This window comes from Trichechus manatus, unplaced genomic scaffold, assembly GCF_000243295.1.
Source record: "Trichechus manatus latirostris isolate Lorelei unplaced genomic scaffold, TriManLat1.0 scaffold00102, whole genome shotgun sequence".
NCBI lineage: Eukaryota > Metazoa > Chordata > Mammalia > Sirenia > Trichechidae > Trichechus > Trichechus manatus.
The window spans coordinates 8,059,219-8,078,189 of NW_004444038.1; the positions used below are offsets into that span (position 1 = coordinate 8,059,219).

The window sequence follows — 18,971 nt, forward strand, 5'->3', positions numbered from 1 at the left end:
AATTGACTTGATGGCAGTGGGCAACGGGTAGGAAGATTTCTTTTTCCTTCTAGACCCCAGGTAGATTGAGTTCCTCAAGGACAGCTAAATGTCATGTCTTCCAATCCCTTTCCGACTTCCTGTACCTTGTGTGACTTAGAAGGCCGGGAAACATTAGTGATTGATGACTATTACAAAACATTGACCCACTGGGTCTGCCTGACCCTACAGACTCAAAACCAGCCCCTTGAAGAAGAAAACAATATATTTTGGGAAAGTGATTCAAGAAGAAAAAGCATTATAATGTCTGGCTTGCTCAAGGCGGGGAGTTTATCTTGCTTTATGGAGAAGATTTGGCACTTCGCAAAAGATGACACTTGGCGTCTCCAAACGAGGCGAACAAGTCACAGCTAACACCACTAATTGCTGGGAGGGTTTTCTGATGGAAGCTTTTCCTTCAGATCTTGGTTTAGACTTGGGACCAAGCCTTCCTTGCTCCCTCACCCTCCGCCTCCGGGAGACCCCGCAGCTACAGTGTTCTTAGGATCCTACACCTTCTCCTGTACCTGCAGACAGAAGCAATTGGAAATTATCTCTTTTTTTTTAATTATAATTTTTATTGAGATAAAATTCACATACCATAAAACTCACCCTTTTAAAGGGCAAAACTGAGTGATTTTTAGTATAGTCACAAAGTTGTGTGACTATCACCAATATGTAATTCCAGGACATTTTTATCACCCCCCAGAAGAATCCTTATACTCATTAGCTACTCTCCATTCCCTTTTCCTCCCAGCCTCTGGAGACTACGTCTACTTTCTGTCTCTATGGATTTGCCCGTTCTGGACATTTCACATAAATGGAATTGTCCACTGTTTGCCTTTTTGTCTGGCTTCTTTCACTTAGCAAAATGTTTTCAAGGTTCATCCACGTTGTAGTCAGCACTTCATTACTTTTTATGGCTGGATAATATTCCACTGGATGGATATACCATATTTTGTTTATTCATTCATCAGTTGATAGACATTTGGGTTGTTTGCACTTTTTGACTATTATGAATAATGCTTCTATGAACATTTGTGTACAAGTATTGTGTGAACGTATGTTTTCATTTCTCTTGTGTCTGTACCTAGGAGTGGAATTCCTGGATCAAATGTTAATTCTATATTTAATTTTTTGAAGAACTGCCAAATTGTTTTCCAAAGTGGCTGTTCTATTTTACTATTTTACATTCCCACCAGCAATGTATGAGGGTTCCAATTTTTACACATCCTTGTCAGCACTTGCTATTGTCTGTCTTTTATTATAGCCATCCTAGTGAATGTAAATTTATATCTTATTTGACTTATATTTCCCTAATTACTAATGATGTTAAGCATCTTTTCATGTGCTTATTACATTTGTATATCTTCTGCAGAGAAATATCGATCCAAACTCTTTGCCCATTTTTAAATTGGTTAATTATCTTTTTATTGTTGAGTTATAAGAACTCTTTATATATTCTGTGTACTAGACCCTTATCAAATATAATAATTTATAATTTTTTTCTCCCATTCTGTGGGTTATCTTTACATTTTCTTGATAATGTCATTTGAATCACCCATTTTTTTAAAAAAATTGTGCTTTAGGTGAAAGTTTACAGTGCAAGTTAGTTTCTCATTCAAAAATTTATACACAAATTGTTTTGTGATATTGGTTGAACTCCCTGAAATGTGTCAGCACTCTTTCCCTTTCCACCCCGGATTTCTGTGTCCATTCATCCAGTTTTCCTGTCCCTTGCTGCCTTCTTGTCTTTGCTTTTGGGTAGGTGTTGCCCATTTGGTCTTGTATACTTGATTGAACTAAGAAGTGCGTTCCTCACGCCTGTTATTGTTTGTTTTATGGGCCTGTCTAATCTTTGGCTGAAAGGTGGACTTTGGGCATGGCTTCGGTTCTGAGTTAGCAAGGTGTTCAGGAGCATAGTCTTGGGGGTTCCTCCAGTCTCTGTCAGACCACCACCAGTAAGTCTGGTCTTTTTTGTGTGTGTGAATTTGAAATTTGGTTCTACATTTTTCTCCCATTCTGTCTGGGACCATCTGTTGTAAGCACAAACGTTTTTAATTTTGATGATGTCTAGTTTATCTGTTTTTAATTTGGTTGCTTGTGCTTTTGGTGTCATATAGAAGAAACCATTGCCTAATCCAAGGCACACAGGTTTACCACTATGTTTTCTTCTAACAGTTTTATTAGTTTTAGCTCCTACAGTTGGGTCTTCGATCCACTTGAGTTAATTTTTGTATATTGCACAAGGAAGCTATCCAACTTCATTCTTTTGCTTGCGGATATCCAGTTGTCCCAACACTTTCTTGAAAAGACTATTTTTTCCCTGTTAAATTGTCTTGACACCCTTATCAAGAATCAACTGCCCACAAATGTATGGGTTTATTTCTGTACTCTCAATTCTTTTCTGTTGATGTATATGTCTATCCTTATGCCAGTACCACACAGTCTTGGTTAATGTAGCTTTGTATTAAGTTTTGAAATTGGGAAGTGTGAGTCCTTCAAATTTGTTCTTCTTTTTCAAGATTGTTGTGGGTATCCTGGGTTCCTTGAATTTCCATATGAATTTTAGAATCAGCTTGTCAATTTCTGCAAAAAAGCTGTTGGGATCTTGATAGGGCTTGCATTAAATCTTTAGATCAGTTTGGGGAGTATTGCCATCTTAACAACATTAAGTCTTCCAGTCATTGCTAATTTTAACTAACTAAGATAACTAAGAGGTGTCTTAGTTATCTAGTGCTGCTACAACAGAAATACCACAAGTGGATGGTTTCAACAAAGAGAAATTTATTCTCTCACAGTTTAGGAGGCTAGAAGTCTAAATTCAGTGTGCCAGCTCTAGGAGAAGGCTTTCTGTCTCTGTTGGTTCTGGGAGAAGGTCCTTGCCATCAATCGTCCCTTGGTCTAGCAGCTTCTCAGTACAGGAACCTCAGGTCCAAAGGAGTCACTCTTCTCCCGGTGCTGCTTTCTTGGTGTATGAGGTCCCCATGTCTCTCTGCTTGCTTCTCTCTTTTATATCTCAAAAGAGATTGACTTAAGGCACAGTCCAATCTTGTAGATTGAGTCCACATAACTGCTGCTAATCCCATCTCATCAACATCATAGAGATAGGATTTACAACGCATAGGAAAATCACATCAGACAATAAAATGGTTGACAATCACACAATACTGGGAATCATGGCCTAGCCAAATTGATATACATATTTTTGGAGGACACAGTTCAATTCATGACAAGAGGGAATATCTTTCCATTTATGTCTTCTTTGATTTTTTCCATGAAATTTTGTGTTTTTTAGTGTACTAATCTTGTACTTCTTTTGTTAAATTTATTCCTAAGTATCCTTTTTGATGCTATTGTGAATTTTCTTTTTGATGCTATTGTAAATAGAATTGTTTTCTTAATTTCACTTTCAGATTGTTCATTGCTAGTATATAAAAATACATTTATTTTTGTATATTGATCTTTTATCTTGCAACCTTGTTGAACTCATTTATTAGTTTTTAGTTGATTCTTTGGATTTTCTATATATGAGATCATGTTATCTACAAATAGAGATAGTTTTATTTCTTCCTGTCCTATCTGGATATCCTTTATTTCATTTTCTTGCATAATTGCTCTGGCTAGAATCTCCAGTACAATATTGAATAGAAGTGGTCAGAGTGGACATCTTTGTTTGTCCCTGATTTTAGAGGGAAGCTGTAAGTGTTTCACTACTAAGTACGATGCTAGCTGTGGGTTTTAGATAGATGCTATTTATCAGGTTGAGGAGGTTCCTTTTTCTTCCTAGTTTATTGAGTGTTTTTATCATGAAAGGAGATTATATTGGAGTGTTTTCTGCATTTATTGAGTACCTTACTGGTGCTCTTTGTTTATTCACGTGGATTTGTATTACTGTCTGTGTCTTTTCTTTTCATCCTGAAAAACTCTATTATGTGGGGGAAATCTACTAGCAATGACTTCTTTGAGTTTTTGCTTATCTGAGTATGTCTTAATTTCTCCTTCAGTTTTGGATGATAGGGTTGCTGTATATAAAATTCTTGGTTGATAAGTCTTTTTTTTTTTTTTCCCCACACGTTGAATATTTCATCCCACTGCTTCTGGCCTCTGTGGTTTCTGGTGAGAAATCCTCTGTTAATCTTATTGAAGATCCTTTAGACATGATGAGTTGCTTCTCTCATGCTACTTTCAAGATTCTCTTCTTGTCTTTTGACAGTTTTATTATGATGTGTCTCAGTGTGGATCTCTGTGAATTTATCCTACCTGGATTTTGCTGAGATTCTTGGATGTGTAATATTTTTCTAATCAAATTTGGTAAGTTTTTCCCATCATTTCTTCAAATACTCTTTCTGCACCCGTTCTCTGTCTTGTCTCCTTCTGGGACTCCAATTATTTGTATGTTGGTACACTTGATGTTGTCCTAAAGGACTCTGAAATTCTGTTCATTTTTCTTGATTCTGTTTTCTTTCTGTTCATCAGATTGGCTAAATTTGATGGACTTATCTTCAATTTTGCTAATTCTTTCTCCTACCTGCTCATGTTTGCTATTGAGCTCCTCTGGCTATTTTTTCATTTCAGTTATTATACTTTCAACTCCAGAATTTCTATTTAAAAAAAAAAAATTTCTATCTCTTTGATATTCCGTATTTGGGGAGACATCATTTTCATATTTTTCTTTAGTTTCTTAGACACAGTTTCCTTTAGTTCTTTGAACATATTTAAAATAGATGATTTAAAGTTGCTGTCTAGTAAGTTTAACATCTGGGCTTCCTCAGGGACAGTTTGTGTTGACTGATTTTTTTCATATACATGGGCCATGCTTTGTTTCTTGGCATGTATCATTCTTTGTTGTTGTTGAAAATAATAATATAATAATTATATATTATGCTATAATTAATAATAACATAATTTTAAATAATATAATGCGGCAACTCTGGAAATCAGATTCTTTCCCCTCCGCAGGGTTTGTTGTTGCTATTTGTTGTTATGGTTGTTTATTTGTTTAATGACTTTCTGAATTAATTCTGTAAAGCCTGAGTTCTTTGTTTTGTGTGGCCACTGAAGACTCAGCTTGGTTAACTTAGTGTCAGCTAATGATTGGGCAGAACTTTTCTTAGATTTTTAGAACCAGTTTGCTGAGTGTCAGTTAGCCAAGGGGCTCTGTGCACATTTTTGGAGTACACTTTTAACATTCAACCAGGCAATGTACAACACTACCTTAGTCTTCACTTCCTGCTCATACAGAGCCCAAAGATTAGCCAAAGGTGAGAGCTTAAGACATCCCTGGGCGTGTACACAGCCCTATGCATACATGTGGCCTTCTAGAGTCCCAGGAATATGTCAGAGCTTTTCAAAACCCCTTACAGACCTCTCATTCCCCAGATTTTCCTTTTAAGCTTTTTCGTTAGCCTATTGTTTGCCCCAACTATTATCCACCACCTCAGGAAGATGCAATGTTCAACAATTGCTTCTGATGAATTTTGCTAAACACCATTTGGGAAAAGGCTGTTTGCATTCCATGAGCTCCAAATCAGGTGAAATAAAGACATCTTGCAAATGGGGTCTTCCAGAGCAGGACTAGGCAGTCAAATGCTGACAATTCTGTGGGACTGGAACTTCAAAGGAGCTCCAACCCTGTTCTGCCCCCTCCAGTGCTTACCAGGTTGCTGGTTTTCACCATAATTGTGGTTTTCAAGGCTACTTAGAGTTGAGGAGGGAGAGATGGGAATAGGGCAAGTTAAAATGACACAAAGCTCACTGTTCTCACCAAGAGTCAGCTGTTCGTCTTGCATAAATGCTCCCTGGATTGCTGCAAGCCTTTGGTTAATTTCCAGAGTTCCGGACAAGTTTATCCTGATAACCTTTTTTTTTTTAGTGCTCTCATTGCTTTTATGGAGGAGAGAAGTCTTAGTGTTCATCACATCACCATTTTCACTGACGTCACCATGGAATTTACTTCTGGGATTTACTGACCTTCGAGTCCAGTTGTACCCAGTTGAGTAGCGGGAATTGCAAGAAGACATAGCACTTTTTTTCTTGAAAGAGCCTCTTATCCTACACCTGTCTTATCATAAATCCACAGCCTTCAGCCAGAATCTTACTTGAGAAATGTTTTTGAGTTCCAGGCCTTCCAGTGTTGAGTGGCGTATCACCTTACTGCATTCCAACCATTCATTCTCTTGGGTATGTGACAAGCACTCCTGAAGATGAAGTCATGGCAGTAGGTGGTGATTGACCATAATTTGCTGCTTTTTGTACTTCCTATCTTTTTGCTGTTGTTTTGTGGTGGTGGTGGTTTGATGTGCACACCTCCATATTTGAGAGCAGCAGATATTTACAGTCTAGCTCATTTCACTTCCATCATGGAGTTTTGTTTTTTTTCCTCAGAGGTCTCCAGTTTCCTATACACTTATGCAACTTAACTCTTTCAAGAAGTTTACCATTTGGGACCTGTTAAAGCAGGAAACATTAACATCCGATGGGTATTTGAGTTTGTTCTTTAAATTCTCCATGACGTCACAGAGCTGGCCATAGTGTTTGGCAATTACTCCAACTTCCCAATATCTCAAATAAAATTGAGGCTCAACAAGGTAAAGTGGTGAAATTGATAGTTCATGGAAGGTTATAATTGAGTTAGGAAACTCAGGCATTTTTTGTTTTTTTAAATATATTTCATCCCTTGAGTATCTTTTCATCAGAATTTTATGCAGGAGTTGGCCATTTTGTGTTAGTATGCATATCAAATATTGTTTAAATTAGAATAATCACTTTATGCCTCTCACTCATTTGAAAAATGAGCCTCATTCTCTACAGCACCTTAATAATGAGTGTCCTTAAGGAACCCAGCTGCACTGAAGTCATTTGCGAAAACAAGGCTCCAGGAATTGACGGAATACCAACTGAGATGTTTCAGCAAACAGATGCAGTGCTGGAGGTGTTCACTTGTCTATGCCAAGAAATTTGGAAGACAGCTACCTGGCCAACCAACTAGAAGAGAGCCATATCTGTGCCCATTCCAAAGAAAGGTGATCCAGTAGAATGTAGAAATCATTGAACAATATCATTAATATCACACACAAAATTTTGCTGAAGATCATTCAAAAAATAGTTGCAGCAGTACATCAACAGGGAACTGCCAGGAGTTCAAGCCAGATTCAGAAGAGGATGTGGAATGAGGGATATCATTACTGATGTCAGATGGATCTTGGCTGAAAGCAGAGAATAGCAGAAAGATGTTTACCTGTGTTTTATTGACCATACAAAGGCATTCAACTGTGTGGATCATAACAAATTATGGATAACACTGGGAAGGATGAGAATTCCAGAACATTTAATTGTGCTTATGAGGAACCTATACGTAGACCAAAAGGCAAGTTATTCAAACAGAACAAGGGGATACTGTGTGGTTTAAAATCAGAAAGATGTGTATCAGGATTGTATCCTTTCACCATACTTATTCAGTCTGTATTCTGAGCAAATAATCCGAGAAGCTGGACTATATGAAGAAGAAAGGGGCATCAGGATTGGAGGAAGACTCATTAACAACCTGAGATATGCAGGTGACACGATCTTGCTTGCTGAAAGTGAAGAGGACTTGAAGTACTTACTGATGAAGATCAAAGAATACAGCTTTCAGTATGGATTACACCTTAACATAAAGAAAACAAATATCCTCACAACTGAACCAATAAGCACATCATGATAAATGGAGAAAAGATTGAAGTTGTCAAGGATTCCATTTTACTTGGATCCACAATTAACACCCATGGAAGCAGCAGCCAAGAAATCAAATGATGTATTGTATTGGGCAAATCTACTACAAAAGACCTCTTTAAAGTGTTAAAAAGCTAAGGTGTCCCTTTGAGGACTAAGGTGCGTCTGACCCAAGCCATGGTATTTCCAGTTACCTCATATGCATGCAAAAGCTGGAAGATGAATAAGGAAGACCAAAGAATTGATGCCTTTGAATTATGTTGTTGGCAAAGAATATTGAATATATCATGGACTGCCAGAAAAACAAATCTGTCTTGAAAGAAATACATCTAGAATGCTCCTTGAAAGCAAAGATGGCGAGACTTCATCTCATGTACTTTGGTCATGTCATTAGGTGGGACCAGTCCCTGGGAAGGACATCATGCCTAGTAAAGTAGAAGGTCAATGAAAAGAGGAAGCCCCTCAATGAGATGGATTGATACAGTGGTTGCAACAATGGGCTCAAGCATAACAACGATTGTGAGGATGGGACAGGACCAGGCAGTGTTTCATTTTGTTGTACACAGGGTAGCTATGAGTGGGAACTGACTAGACAACACCTAACAACAAAACAAGGAACCCAGAAGAGAACACAAGCTTTCAAGAAGTTTTTGTACTTAAAGAGGGCTCACAGTGTGGCAAGTAGGTATGTCATTCTTGGATGGAGTCAGATTTTAATCCCCATTGCATTCTTCCAATTTTGATACATGGGTCATGTGGGCTAGGCTTTTTCTTAACTTCTGACTTTGTTCAAGCTTGAGGGGTTGGGCCATCTGTGGAAAGAGTCTGGGCAGTGAGCCCTAGACTTGAGTTCTCACTGTGATCACAAATTATTTTTTATTTCTTTGACATCTTTCTCATTCAAGACAGTGAATGCACCTTTGTGCTATGTAAGTTGTAGTATTTGGTGACAGGGTATTATGAATTCTTTGTGTGCATAATTCCATGTTATGAAAACCTTTCACCAACTTCTTAAATTGGCTGGTTTCAAGTGTACATTGTGTTATGGCATAATCTGTATTATTAAGAATATGAACTTGGGGAATTAACATTAGATCTTTGAGAAAGGAGTGGGAATTCAAAGAGAATGACTTGCCTTCATTCTTCAGCCTTGATGGTGGGGAACATTATTTAACATGTCATTTCCTCTGAGTGTTTGACTTCTGTTTCTTTATGGGACTTGCTGAGAAGATTTCAAAACTTTGTTTAACTGTCTTTAGGGGGAGAATTTACCAAGGTATGCCTTAAAGGAAGTAATATTTTCTTCAATTGCTGCTATTTCTGAATTATCAACCACAATGTATGGTTTATGATAAACCACGCAGGTGCTTTGTAACAAACAGTGTTGCAGGATAGACACTGTACAGGGGAGAATAATACTCAGTTTCTGTCTTTTACAAGCTTGATATCAATGACAAAAAATCGTAGAAGACCTACTATCAAGTAATAAACTGTTGACTAAGTATATGTGTTTCTTCTCTCATGTGTAAGTTCTGAATTTATTTCATGAACTAAGACACAGCATCACACTAACACAGACACATTCCCTGGGATTCAAGAATTTGAAGGGTCACCTTCTTGTCCCTTAAAAGCTCTATTCACTTTTTTTTTAAACCTTATTTGTTCATTTCAACTTAATTTGTTCTATTCATTCAGCGTCACTTGAAGTGCACTTTTCTCTGTGCCAAGCCCTGTGCTACAACCTTGAATTAGGTAGCCATTGCTGAGTGACAGCCTACGCCAAAATTTAGTGGTTAAAACAACAACTTCGCGGCTTAGTTAGGTGGTTTTGACCTGGGTCTCCCATGAGATGGCAGTCAAGATGTCAACCATGACTGCGTTCATCTGAAGGCTTGACTGGAGCTGGAGGATTTCTTTCAAGATGACCCACTCACATGACTGGCAAGTAAGTGCAAGCTATCCACAGGAAGCCTCTTTTTCTTGCCACGAGGGCTGCTTGCATGTCATTATGACATGGTGGCTGGTTTCTCCCAGAACAAATGATCCAAGAGAGTAGAGTAGAAGCTGCAATGTCTTTGTATCCTCGCCTTGGAAGGAGCATTGCCACGGTAACCTGTTGGTTACAGAGATCAACCCTGTTCAGTGTGGGTAGGTGTATACTTGGGTGTAAGTACCAGGAGGTGTGAATCATTGGAGGCCATCCTGGGGGCTGGTTATTGTAGCCCTGGAGATTTGAAGACGAACCAGCCTCGTGAAGTTGTTAATGTCTATTTGCCTTTTTCCCTACTTGGGTAAGCCAATTCCCATTGGAGAGGTACCATTTAAAGAAATAAGCCAACTCATTGGAACAGAATCTGTAAGAGTTTTCCAGTTCAATCTTTGTTATAGTATACTAGCCTGTTATCTGACAACAACGCAACCCCAAGTCTCATTCTCCCCCCCACAACCTCTCCTTGATGAGCTCTTAGTCATTGAGCACCCACTGTATACTTAACCATTCATGATCATTGAGCACCCATTGTATACTTAACCATTATTTACAGAGATCACCTCAGTACAAGAAAAGTCAAAGATTTTGGCTTCAACCTCCAATCACTTTTCTAACTTCAGCCCTCATATAATAGGATCCTAAGCCAACAAACAGACAAAAAAACCCTAAACCCGTTGCAGTTGGGTCAGTTCTGACCCCTAGGACCCTAGGGTCGGGATGAGTTGGAGTGGGATCCTAGTGTCTAGGAAATGCAGATCTCATTGGAATCCTCCTCACATGCCTTGGAGGCAGCTTTCTCTACAGCTGTTCTCCACAACTATTACCTTCCAAGGAAATCACATCTAACAGTATTATTATTACTGGTTAAGGATCCTTGAAAATAGTTTAGAGGGAGAAGGAGATAAGGGGATTGAAGTTGGTCAGGTTACTTTAGTTACGGATTTGTAGGTAAGCCAGGTTCTTTCCTCTGAAGGAGTCAAAAAGCAATTAGAGAAGAGAATAATAATAACAGCAGTAAACATTACATATACTGTAGGCCAAGCAGTATACTAAGAATTTTACTTGCATTAGTTTTTGTGTTTGTTTTGTCATGGCAACCTGATGAAGAATATCTAGAAGGATGAAAAGTAGGGAGAGAATATTATTTGACTATAAAAAACAAAACAAAACAGACCAACCGCAGCAAAACTCTCGGAGTCAGTTCTGACTCAGCGACCTGTAGACAGGACCTGGTAAATCATTCCCCTTTGCTCTGCCTGAGTCCTGAACCGAGCAGATGGACATCAAAATATCAGTCCCCAGCATTAGACACGCCTGCTCTCTGCTCAGCAGCACTGGCCCCACAGTCCTCCCCCGCACAGCCAGCACCCTGCTTGCTGTGAGGGGAGGGCTTCCTGCAGGGAGAGACCCTCCCCCATGGAGGGCTGAGGAAGGAGCTGAGCTAACATGCCCACTTGCTCGTTCCAGCTCACTCTTCCCTGGGTGTGGAGCCAGGCCGAAACGATTACACAAACTGATGATCCTACACAGAGAAACGGGAATAGAGGTCGCCCCCTAAGAAGTCACCTTGAAAGGCTCTGATTCATTTGTGGGGGGTAGGTTCAGAGAAGGCATAAGCCATTTAGGGATTGTGGAAGCCCCTGGTAAATAGAGAAAAGTTCAGTCAACACGAATAGAATTTGTCTATTATCCAAAAAGCATATTTTTTATATTCAGATCCGGGGAGAATTTGACCTGAGCATTGAGGAACAGTGTCCGGGGGCTGGGGGAGGGGTGTGAAGCCGAGATAACAGGAGCCACAAGGAGAAAGTCTGCTGGGTTCTGGAGAACAGGAAGGAGCACCATCGTGGCCACCCCTCTGCTTAGCGGACAGGGCGAGTTACGAGGTGTCCTCCAGGCGGCCTCTCACCACCACCCCGAGCTGCCTTTCATGGGACGCCTTTGCCAGGCTGTGGGTGACTTGGGAAACCTCTGTAGAAGTGGGCATCCAGAGAAGATGGGTGTTTGGAGGATCAGGTCTGGGCCGACGCGAGCAGCAGGGAGACATGACAGAGGCTGCAGGTTACCACCTCGGGTGATGACTTCTTTTTAACGGTGACGGATTTGCTGTACGCAGGGCGTTAAGACCAAGCTGTTTTCAGTTTATGTGCAGGTGTTCTCTGCCTTGATCGTCATCATCTCTGGGGCCTTTATCATCACGATAATTTACAGGTCAGTCTTTTTTGTTGTTTCAAATTTAAATGCAGAACTTACAGGGCGGGAGCAGAAAAGGGCCGGGAGTGATTTAAGCGCGGGCCACAGGCTGTTCCCTCAGCCCCATCCTTGGCCAGGCTCCGTCGGCCTGCTCCTTCGGTCTCGGTGCTGACGGGGCAGACAAGGAGAAGTACACTCAGGGACGTGTGGTGGGCTTGGGCTGTCTGGGCAGGAAGCACCCAGACTTATTGTCTCCAGAGCTGTTGTTAATAATGAAAGAACGAGCATTTAACACGCACTTAAAATTCTAAGTGTTCTGCACATATTATCTCATTTCATCCTGCCAACCACCTACTGGTGTACTAAACCCAAACCAAACTCGTTGCCGTCGAGTTGATTCCGACTTACAGCGACCCTATAGGACAGAGTAGAACTGTCCCATAGGGTTTCCAAGGAGCGGCCGGTGGGTTCAAACTGCCGACCTTTTGGTTAGCAGCCGAGCACTTAACCAGTGTGCCACCAGGGCTATAGGTGCCATTACTATCCCCTTATTCAGATGATTAACCTCAGCACCAAGGAGGCTCAGCAATGTGCCAGGGCCCCACAGCTCACACGTGGTGGAGCTGGGACTCCAGCTCATGTTGTGTGCTTCGAGAGCCCATGTGCCCGCATTTCCCATCCAAGGCTCACGGGTCATTCTCTACGTCCTCTAAAGTCATCTCTGTAGAAGGCTAGGACGTGGAGGCATCTCAGAGGTGAGCCGACCTCCTGTCATTTTAATGGTGGTGAAATGCAGACCCAGAAAGGCTGACACCCTGGCCCTCCTTCCAGCCCTGGTTCCTGTCCACCGAGCAGGACTGGGATCTAGGCCTCCTCACTCCGGGGCCAAGGCTGTTTCTACCACAAGGACTTCCCCTGTGACCAGCCTTTAGTGTGCTGTGAACAAAAGCTACTGCGAGTATTTAAGTCACTTTGTCCAGCAACAAGAAAAACCACGTTCCTGTTATAAGTGGTGCTAGGTGGGGATCTTGACTTACTAATCCAGCTGTGACTTACAGCATAGTATGCAACTTTACCACTCCCTGTTTATGTCCTAGGGAATCTAGGTGCCACATACTGATCATCTGTTTGGAGCATGTCTAAGCGACTAAAGTGGAAAATTTGAGGCAAAGCGTTTATCTTAGTGCACAATTATGGAACCTGCATTTTTAGAGGGCCATCCTAGGGGAGGGCTGGATGGCCCACAGAGTTGTTCCATTTTTAATTTCTCTGCATGTGATAAAAACTCTCTTCCCACCAGAGTTGTTCAGGAGAGTAGAAGAGAAAAGGAAGTCTCTACCGTCATAAGCTCATCGTCCAAGCTAGATGAGGTATTCACAGCCAGTGAGAAACCTGTGTCACAGGGGCAGAGATCCGAACCGATGACACAGAGCTCTGACCAACCTGGAGAGTGTAAGCAGACGTTTTAATTGTTCTCACATTTAGGGCGAAGAGCGTAGCTGTATTTCGTTATAAGGCCTTACATGTGGAAAAATAGTCAATAACTTTACTGGCCCTTCAACGAAAGTTATAGTTTTTTTTAAAATTTTGGCGAGATTCTAATTTATCTTATCCGTATATGGAGGATCTGGTTTATAATGTGGAGTCTGCTCTCAATGTGTTTCCTGCTTTAAAAGCACATTTTCTTTTCTCTCTTTCTTTATTTTTATTGTACTTTAGATGAAGATTTACAGAGACCAAACTAGTTTCTCATTAAACAATTAATACACGTATTGTTTCGTGACTTTGGTTACCAACCCCACGACATGTCAACACACTCCCTTCTCGACCTTGGGTTCCCTATTACCAGTCTTCCTGTCCCCGCCTGCCTTCTCGTCCTTGCCCCTGGGCTGGTGTGCCCCTTTAGTCTCGTTTTGTTTTATGGGCCTGTGTCATCTTTGGCTGAAGGGTGAGCCTCAGGAGTAACTTCAGTACTGAGTTAAAGGGTGTCTGGGAGCTGTGCTCTCGGGGTGTCTCCAGTCTCTGTCGGGCCAGCGAGTCTGGTCTAAAAGCACATTTTCTCACATAATCATATTCTAGCTTCTCTTCTTATCCCCTGTCACCTTGCCATCCCGCTCGCTTTAGACTGGAACCATCAGTGTTGGCGGGGAGTGTGTGTAAGTGTATGGGGTAAGGGCTGGAGGTTATGGGGTGAGCGTCAGGGGTGCTGGAGTGAGGATAAAGCAGACTTGCAAAAGTCAGTCAATTGACTTGCTGGCATTTGTGCCTCAGAAGGTAACTGCCTGCTCTGTGGCCCTCTGATCACCCTGCTGGTGGTGGTTGAAGAGGCATGAAGGAGAGGGAAGCATTGCTCCTCTGGTTTCCAGAAAGCCAAGTTGTTTAGATGTTTACCAGCTCTCTTAGGAGGCCTCCCTAGCTTGCTTGTTGCTTTTTATATGTGAGCAAGTCGCCAGGTTCAAGAAAGAAACGTTCCAAACGATCAGCTTTATCTTAAGTGATGTTTATATGGGAATCCTACAGGTCTTTTCATTATGCATTAGCCACATTTACTTAATGTTTTCCTGGAGGCGGCACTCGATAAGGAAGAGCAAGAGGCAGAGAGAAGCCTACCCAAACTTTTCTTTGGTCTGGAATGCCGTGACCCTAACCAAGTCTGTGTCTGGGCAACTGACACTTTCCTATAGGGCATAGTGTTTACCTTCTCAATGGTACGTTCTGTGGAATGGGACACGAATGTAGGAAGACAGCCTCTACTCTTTCAAAGGGCTTCTGTCTCAGATCTGAACTGAGAAACACAGGGTAGTGGAAGGCCACCTACCAAACTGGTTTGTCAGTAAATAATTGCCAGTGGTAGGCCATGTAAGATGTGTTCAAAGAACTTGATGAAATTTCCTTGGATTGCTGACTATCCTGTTAATTTTTTTTAATACAGCAGAAACATTGACAGTAACACACACCGAAGAATCCGAGGAATGAAACGCATCATGAAGGAGTGAAGATGGCAGAAGAATCCAAATGAAATGGGACAGCAGGTGAAATGTGGGATGGGACTACCACCCAAAGAGAAAAATAAAGGTATTTCGAAAGTTGCTTCTTGTTTTATATTGCCTTATTCAATGCTGTATCTTTTTATAAATTTTAATAACGTATTTCATGTAATGCAATATAACCTAGAATATTATTAATGCAACATATAATCAGTCTAAAAATTATTAATGAGATATTTAACTTTTTTTTTTGGTGTTAAATTTGGAAATCCAATGTATACTTTATACTCACACTACATCTCAATTCTTTCTGGGCACATTTCAAGTACTCAGTAGCTGCCTAGGGCTTGTTGTTGGGAGCTGCCCCCAACTCATGAGGGTGCCCCATGCACGATGGAATTGGACCATTGTGATCCATAGGGCTGTATGGGATTTATATATATGTATATATATACACATATATATGCAGTATGCACACATACACATACATACATATACATTTTATTATTATAAATGTATATATAACACAACATTTCCCAATTCAACATTTTTCAGGTGTACAATTTAGGGATATCAATTACATTCGGGGACTGGGGGGAGCCATTGTTTAGGGAGCAGTGAGTTTTGTTTACGGTGATGGGAAATTGGCAGCAACTGTAGGTGGTGGTTACAATGCTGTGTCTTAAGAGTGATAAAGCCTCTGCAGTCTGAGAACGTAATTTAAAGGTTTAAATTTTGTGTTGGCACTGCTTGTTACTCATATTGAAATCATGGCAGCCTATAGCATCGCCATCAAGATGAAATTACAGAGGGTCCCCTTTTCAGAAGAAGGGCTGCTCAGAGCAGGAAGCCGTCACGCAGACTCACGGGAAATTCAGGGCTTGCCCAGCATTGACCTTTGCCAGCGATTAGCGAGGGAAACGAGAAGGGAGCAGCAGCAAGAGCTGAGAGGGGCGGAGTCATCAGCTGTAACCCTGTTTACAGCAGAATGAATTTTGGCTTCAGAGTGACTGGCGTACGTGTTTGCCAGCCCAGTGAATCTCCTTTAAAGTTTTTCACCTTGGAAAGATTATTGGAAGAACCTGCCCTCTCCGGTATAGCTGTGGCTCTTATATCTATAAATCACAGGTTTTTTAAATTTTTATTTATCATTATAATTTTTTATAATTTGTTTTTGTTGTTGAGAATACACACAACAGAACATACACAATTCAGTAATTTCTACAATTCATTGACATTAATTACGTTCTTCGAGTTGTACAACCATTCTCACCCTCCTTTTCTGAGTTGTTCCTCTGACAAACTCACCGCCCCCCAAGTTTCCTATCTGATCTTTCGAGTTGCTGTTGTCAGTTTGATCCCATATGGGTAGATCTTAAAAGAGCACAGTGCTCAAAGCAGACATTCTTTACTAGTTAAGCTAAACTATCGTTTAGTTTAAAGAAGACTTCAGGGAACATTGTTGGTTTAAGGTTTAAGGTGTAAAGATAATCTCAGGCAGTAGTTTTGCTGGTTCATCCAGCTTCCATGGCTCCAGAAAATCTGGAGTCGACGAGAATTTGAAATTCTGGTCTATATTTTCCCCCTTTTGATCAGGATTCTTCTATAGAATCTTTGATCAAAATGTTCAGTAATGGTAGCCAGCCACCATGCAGTTCTTGGGTCTCATGGCAAAGGGGGCAGTTGTTTATGGAAGCAATGGGCCACACAGTCCATTTCCTCTTCCTATTCCTGACTCTCCTTCCTCTGTTGCTCCAGATGAGTAGAGACCCGTCGTTATACCTGGGATGGCCACTTGCAAGCTTTTAAGACCCCGGGCACTGGTGCTGCTATGCAACAAACTAGGAGGCGCTAAACATGATATCAGGCTGACTGACTGGCGTGTTCCATGAAACCATGACTCTAAACCTCCCGATCAAGGAACCAAATCCCATGAGGTGTTTGTTGTACATAAGCAGCCTCAGCAGCTACTTTTTTTTGTCATTGTAAATATATCTATTACGCAACTTTTGCCAATTCTACTTTTAGTAGGTGTACAACTTATTGACAGCAATGACCTTAATTGGCTGTGCAACCCAACCCTTAATCAGTTCGGTTTTTCTATCACCGTAACCCAAAACTCAGTACTCCGTAAGCAGTACTTTCCTCTCCCCCTCCCTCCTGCCGCTGGTAACCGCTAATAAACTGGTGTCTATACGTTTGCCTTTTCTGTCTTTTTATATAAGGGAGGCCGTACAATATTTGTCCTTTTGCAATGGACTTATTTCACTCAGCGTAATGTCTTCAGGCTCCACCCGTCCTGCAGCATGTATCAGGACTTCGTTTCTTCTGTTGGCATGGTGGTAATTCCATTGTATGTCGGTACCACATTTTGTTTATCCATCATCTGCTGACGGACATTTAGGTTGTTTTCACCTCTTGGCGACTGTGAGCAGTGCTGCAGTGAACGTTGGTGTACAAGTCTCTTTTCAATCTCTGCTTTCAAGCCTTTTGTGTTTATACCTCGGAGTGGACTTGCTGGGTCATATGGTAGTTCTGTTTTTAGCTTTTTGAGGAACCACCACTCTGTTTTCCACAACGGCAGCACATTTCACATTCCCACCAGCAGTGGATAAGGGTTCCAATTTCCCCATATCCTTGCTAACATTTGTTATTTTCTGTTTGTTTATTTTTAATTTTAGCCATCCTACCCATTGACCTATTGCCATTGAGTTGATTCCGACTCATAGTGACCCTGTAGGACAGAATAGAACTGCCCCATAGGGTTTCGTAGGCTGGGATCTTTATGGAAGCAGATGGCCACATCTTCCTCCTGTGGAGTGGCTGGTGGGTTTGAATGGCTGACCTTTCAGTTAGCAGCCGAGTGTTTAACCATTGCACCACCAGGGCTCCTTTTAGCCATCCTAGTGGGAATAAAGTGATATCTCATTGTGGTTTTCTTTTTCTTTTTTAATAATAAACAATCCATATACCCGTTGCCGTCGAGTCAATTTCGACTCATAGCGACCCTATAGAACAGAGTAGGACCCTATAGAACAGAGTAGAACTGCCCCGTAGGGTTTCCAAGGAGCGGCTGGTGGATTCGAACTTTGTATTTGTCCTGATTCATGTCTCTGAGCTTCCTGTATCTGTGGTTTGCTGTCTGTCAAAATTTTGGAAAATTCTCAGCCGTTATTACTTCAGATATTTCTTTTGTTCACTTTCTCCTTTTTCTCCTCCTGGTATTCCCCTGAGATATATGTTACACCTTTTGTAATTGTTCCACAGTTCTTGAATATTCTGTTTCATTCTTTTTTCCCTTTGCTTTTATTTTTGCAAGTTTCTGTTGACATCTTCTAGCACACTGATCTTTCCTCGGCTGTGACTGCTGATGAGCCCATCAAAGGCATTCTTCTTTTCTGTTACAGTGTTTTTTATTTCCAGCATTTTAATTATCAGTATTTTCATCTCTTTGTACATTACTTGTCTTTTCTTTTTTTGCATGTTGTCCACTTTTTTCATTAGTGCTCTTAAAATATTAGTCAGTCATTTTAAAACCTTTTCCTATAACTGTAAAATCTCTGCCATAACTGAATCTTGTTATAATGTTGGTTTGTCTCCTCAAATGTGTTTTTTTGCCTTTTAGCATGCCTTGTAATTTTTGTTGAAATCTGGACATGATGTGTCAGGTAGAAGGAAATGAGGTAAACAGACGTTTAGTGTGTGGTTTTATGTTTCTCTGACTAGCAGATTATAGCTATAGGAGTAAGAGGCTAAAATCTTCTCTGTGCCCTTGTTTTCATCTCCCCTGTTGTCTTGAGTTTCCTCGTTCTTAAAAAAGGTCTAAACCTTGCTTTTCTTTTAACTGTAACTCCCTGTTATACAGGAGTTTGACTGATGGGGTGGGTAATGTATGGGAGGAGGAGAAACATTCTACAATCCTATGATTAGGCCTCAGTCTTTTAGTGATTCCATGCCCCTGGGAATTAAAAATAACCACAGATTCTTTGCTTCTCCTCCCATCAAGAGATGGAATCTGTTTCCCCTCCTCTTGGATCTGGGATGGCCCTGGGGCTTGCTTTTACTAATAA

At 40.9% G+C, this 18,971-nt stretch overlaps 1 protein-coding gene across 1 annotated transcript in view; it reads left to right on the forward strand.

The window, feature by feature from the left end:
* Nucleotides 1–14,985, forward strand: part of TEX29 (testis expressed 29) — a 31,155-nt gene extending 16,170 nt beyond the window's left edge. Inside the window, exons 4-6 of the mRNA XM_023737389.1 lie at nucleotides 11,863–11,932; nucleotides 13,215–13,366; nucleotides 14,847–14,985. Of these exons, the coding sequence (XP_023593157.1) occupies nucleotides 11,863–11,932; nucleotides 13,215–13,366; nucleotides 14,847–14,890 (266 nt within the window). The 3' untranslated portion in view covers nucleotides 14,891–14,985. The remainder of the gene's footprint in view (nucleotides 1–11,862; nucleotides 11,933–13,214; nucleotides 13,367–14,846) is intronic.
* The last annotated feature ends 3,986 nt before the right edge of the window (nucleotides 14,986–18,971 follow it).